General features: G+C 50.7%; 1 protein-coding gene across 3 annotated transcripts; it reads right to left on the minus strand.

Moving 5' to 3' along the window:
- Nucleotides 1-262: 262 nt before the first annotated feature.
- Nucleotides 263-3,544, minus strand: LOC103806004 (actin, cytoplasmic 1). Of its 3 annotated transcripts, none has more exons than XM_009078673.1 (5): nucleotides 3,385-3,544; nucleotides 2,831-3,070; nucleotides 1,878-2,316; nucleotides 1,374-1,555; nucleotides 263-1,014 (listed from the first exon to the last, which is right to left on the minus strand). In XM_009078673.1, the coding sequence occupies exons 1-5, from the start codon at nucleotides 3,505-3,507 to the stop codon at nucleotides 871-873; spliced, it is 1,128 nt and encodes a 375-aa protein (XP_009076921.1). In that variant the 5' UTR covers nucleotides 3,508-3,544; the 3' UTR covers nucleotides 263-870. The 3 variants fall into 3 exon arrangements, with proteins under 3 accessions (XP_009076921.1, XP_009076923.1, XP_009076922.1); XM_009078675.1 differs by having other exon boundaries at nucleotides 2,831-2,941; nucleotides 3,385-3,462; XM_009078674.1 differs by having other exon boundaries at nucleotides 2,831-3,042; nucleotides 3,372-3,462.
- Nucleotides 3,545-3,554: the final 10 nt, after the last annotated feature.

Here is a 3,554-nt window from a genome sequence, read left to right on the forward strand (position 1 = left end):
TGCCCAGCTCCTCTAACACCTCCCTGTTGCACTAGCAGTATCTGAGAAGCTCCAGCCCAGGGCACCCTTGGGAGACTCACAGGTTTGGCAGGCTCAGCTCTCCCCTCTCCCTATCACCAAGGGCCATCTGCTTTGTGCCCCACAGCACCAGCATTCCCCCCAACCCGATAGCAGAGCTGTGCAGCCTGGCAGGGTGAGATCAGAGCAGCGAGCAACTGTCAAGAGATGGCATGAAAGAAAGAAAATGAACAACCAACACCAGTCAAGCCTCTATGGTGTGCACTTTTATTTGAACTGGTCTTAAGTCAGTGTACAGGTAGCCCCTCCCTCCCCCACATACTGGCACCGCTTCTCCTAGACCCTGCGGGGGACTGTAAAGCCTTCATTCACATCTATCACTGGGGAACACAGCCTGCTTGCTCGACAAATCGAAGAGAAAAAGGATCAAGTGTGTTTTGTTTTTAAGGCGGAAAGATACAAAAAGACACTTGTTGGGTTACATAATTTACAGACAAGCAATTATAACCTAACACCAGTAACTGGCATCGGCTCCCTCCGAGCTGGGCTGTTGCCTTCACAGAGGCGAGTAACTTCCTGTAACAATGCATTATAACAATATTTGGAATGACTATTAAAAAAAGAAACAAATGTACAATCAAAGTCCTCAGATGCATTGTAGAACTTTGGGGGCGTTCGCTCCAACATGTTTCATTTTAAGACTGCTGCTGACACCTTCACCGTTCCAGTTTTTTAATCCTGAGTCAAGCGCCAAAAAAAAAACAAATAAAGCCATGCCAATCTCGTCTTGTTTTATGCGCATTTATGGGTTTCGTTTCATCACAAGGGTGTGGGTGTTGGTAACAGTCCGGTTTAGAAGCATTTGCGGTGGACAATGGAGGGTCCGGATTCATCGTACTCCTGCTTGCTGATCCACATCTGCTGGAAGGTGGACAGGGAGGCCAGGATGGAGCCTCCGATCCAGACAGAGTATTTGCGCTCAGGTGGGGCAATGATCTGCAGGGAAGAGGAGGAACCAGTCAGACACAGCTTTGTACTACTCACGGCCCACGCACAGCCCTGCAAGACGGAGCTGCCTAATGCCCTTATCTAGCCTTGGCCAACATACCATGAAGTCCAAACAGGATCAAGACACAACACCTCACACACCCACCTCCCTCCTTTGCAGCCAGTCTTTACACTAATCCCATTATCCATACAGTTGGGTGGATGCCATCCTGTCCAGACCAAGACCATTACAGCTGCACCAGACAGTTTCTATCTTTTCTAGCAAAAGTTTAACTTATTCCCCCCTCCACCCACTCTGCTTTTCAGCGTAACAGGAGTGCTGAGACAACCCCCCAACTCCATCATACCTTGATTTTCATTGTGCTGGGTGCCAGGGCTGTGATCTCCTTCTGCATCCTGTCAGCAATGCCAGGGTACATTGTGGTACCACCAGACAGCACTGTGTTGGCATACAGGTCCTTACGGATATCCACATCGCACTTCATGATGGAGTTGAAGGTAGTTTCGTGGATACCACAGGACTCCATACCTGTGAGGAAGAAGCAATCTCAAGTCAGCAAGGGCTCAGACATAGCCAAGGAAGCCTGAAGAGCTATTACAGGCAACCAGGAGAGCAGCTGTCCATCAGTGGAAAGCACTACAGAGCTATGGCTCAGGCTGAACTTCTGCCTCTACTGACCTAAGACCCTCACACAGACTTAGGCTGTGTGGGAAGTGAGGCTGACTGGTGGGACAGCACAGACCTCGCTACAGACCAGCAGTAAAATGGTATCCCATTGCTATGGGCTCCAGGTTACACTTGACAGAAAGAACACAGAGTGCAGGGTGGCCTAAGAAAAGTTGGGACTTACCCAAGAAAGATGGCTGGAAGAGGGCCTCAGGGCACCTGAACCTCTCGTTGCCAATGGTGATGACCTGGCCATCAGGGAGTTCATAGCTCTTCTCCAGAGAAGAGCTAGAGGCAGCTGTGGCCATCTCCTGCTCAAAATCCAGGGCGACATAGCACAGCTTCTCCTTGATGTCACGCACGATTTCTCTCTCGGCTGTGGTGGTGAAGCTGTAGCCTCTCTCTGTCAGGATCTTCATGAGGTAGTCCGTCAGGTCACGGCCAGCCAGATCCAGACGGAGGATGGCATGGGGGAGGGCATAGCCTTCATAGATGGGCACAGTGTGGGTAACACCATCACCAGAGTCCATCACAATACCAGTGGTACGACCAGAGGCATACAGGGACAACACAGCCTGGATGGCTACATACATGGCTGGGGTGTTGAAGGTCTCGAACATGATCTAGGGAGAAAAAAAACAAAGGGTTAAATCAACTGCAATAAACAGAGTTCTTGCTACAGGTCTGTGCCAAGTCCATGCAAGTGGTTTTACTTTTGCCCCTAGATAAGAGCCTTAACTCCCCCTCAAAGTCCATGCTTATTTCACCTGGTCTCCACCCACACCTGCCAGGTCAGAGCCTGAGCAGGGACGATACCACCACCACAGACCCATCCATATGTCACAGCAAGGAACAAAATAAATGCCAAGTAAACTACAGTACAGTCACTCAAGGCTGTAAATGGATTAGTGTATCTAGTCAGAAACAGCAGTTAGACAAGTTGGTAGTTCAGTCTCAGAGAAAGCCAGCTTAGAAGAGCAAACAAAACCTGTCAAGGTCCAGCAAAGAGGAGACTCAGGTCAGGAAAGGAAAACCCTGTAAAGATGGCAAAAAGGGAGAATAGTGGTGAAGGAGGAGAGAGGACAACATGGAAGAGGAGAGCTGGCCTGCAGCAACAAGCTCTGGAGTTTCACACACCTGTGTCATCTTCTCTCTGTTGGCTTTGGGGTTCAGGGGAGCCTCTGTGAGCAGCACAGGGTGCTCCTCAGGGGCTACTCTCAGCTCATTGTAGAAAGTGTGGTGCCAGATCTTCTCCATGTCATCCCAGTTGGTGACAATACCGTGTTCAATGGGGTACTTCAGGGTCAGGATGCCTCTTTTGCTCTGGGCTTCATCACCAACGTAGCTGTCTTTCTGACCCATACCAACCATCACACCCTGCACAAAAAAGACGACACCTAAGTACAGATGAAGCACAAGCCCCACGGTGCAGATAACCTGCTTTTCCCAAAGTCAAATCTCCCATTACTGTCCCTCTGCTGTCCCCCACTCCATCAGGGAAGGCATTCAGCCAAGCTGCTCTAACACACACTGCACAAAAGCTCTGCAGGAGGCTGCATTCCCCACCAGCTGGTACTGCAGCACAGAAGCCTCTTGTGGTGTAAGACCAAATAAAACAGCCTCCTGCCTCTAGGGGAAGCACTTCGACTAAACCCCTCTTCTATCGAGAAACAAGCACCACAGCCACCTACCTGATGTCTGGGGCGACCCACGATGGATGGGAAGACAGCACGGGGGGCATCGTCCCCGGCGAAACCGGCCTTGCACATACCGGAACCATTGTCAACAACGAGCGCGGCAATATCGTCATCCATGGCTGGCTGCGGGAGGGAGGAGAGAAGGAGCCGTGAGCATCCCGGTC

Source organism: Acanthisitta chloris, unplaced genomic scaffold (assembly GCF_000695815.1).
Source record: "Acanthisitta chloris isolate BGI_N310 unplaced genomic scaffold, ASM69581v1 scaffold44697, whole genome shotgun sequence".
In the NCBI taxonomy this organism is placed as follows: Eukaryota; Metazoa; Chordata; class Aves; order Passeriformes; family Acanthisittidae; genus Acanthisitta; species Acanthisitta chloris.

Coding starts and splice junctions, on each gene's coding strand:
- LOC103806004 (XM_009078673.1), bottom strand. CDS start 3,507: ATGGATGACGATATTGCCGCGCTCGTTGTTGACAATGGTTCCGGTATG. Junction 3,071..3,384: donor TGGGTCGCCCCAGACATCAG/GTAGGTGGCTGT, acceptor TTTTTTGTGCAG/GGTGTGATGGTTGGTATGGG. Junction 1,015..1,373: donor CCAGCACAATGAAAATCAAG/GTATGATGGAGT, acceptor TCTTCCCTGCAG/ATCATTGCCCCACCTGAGCG.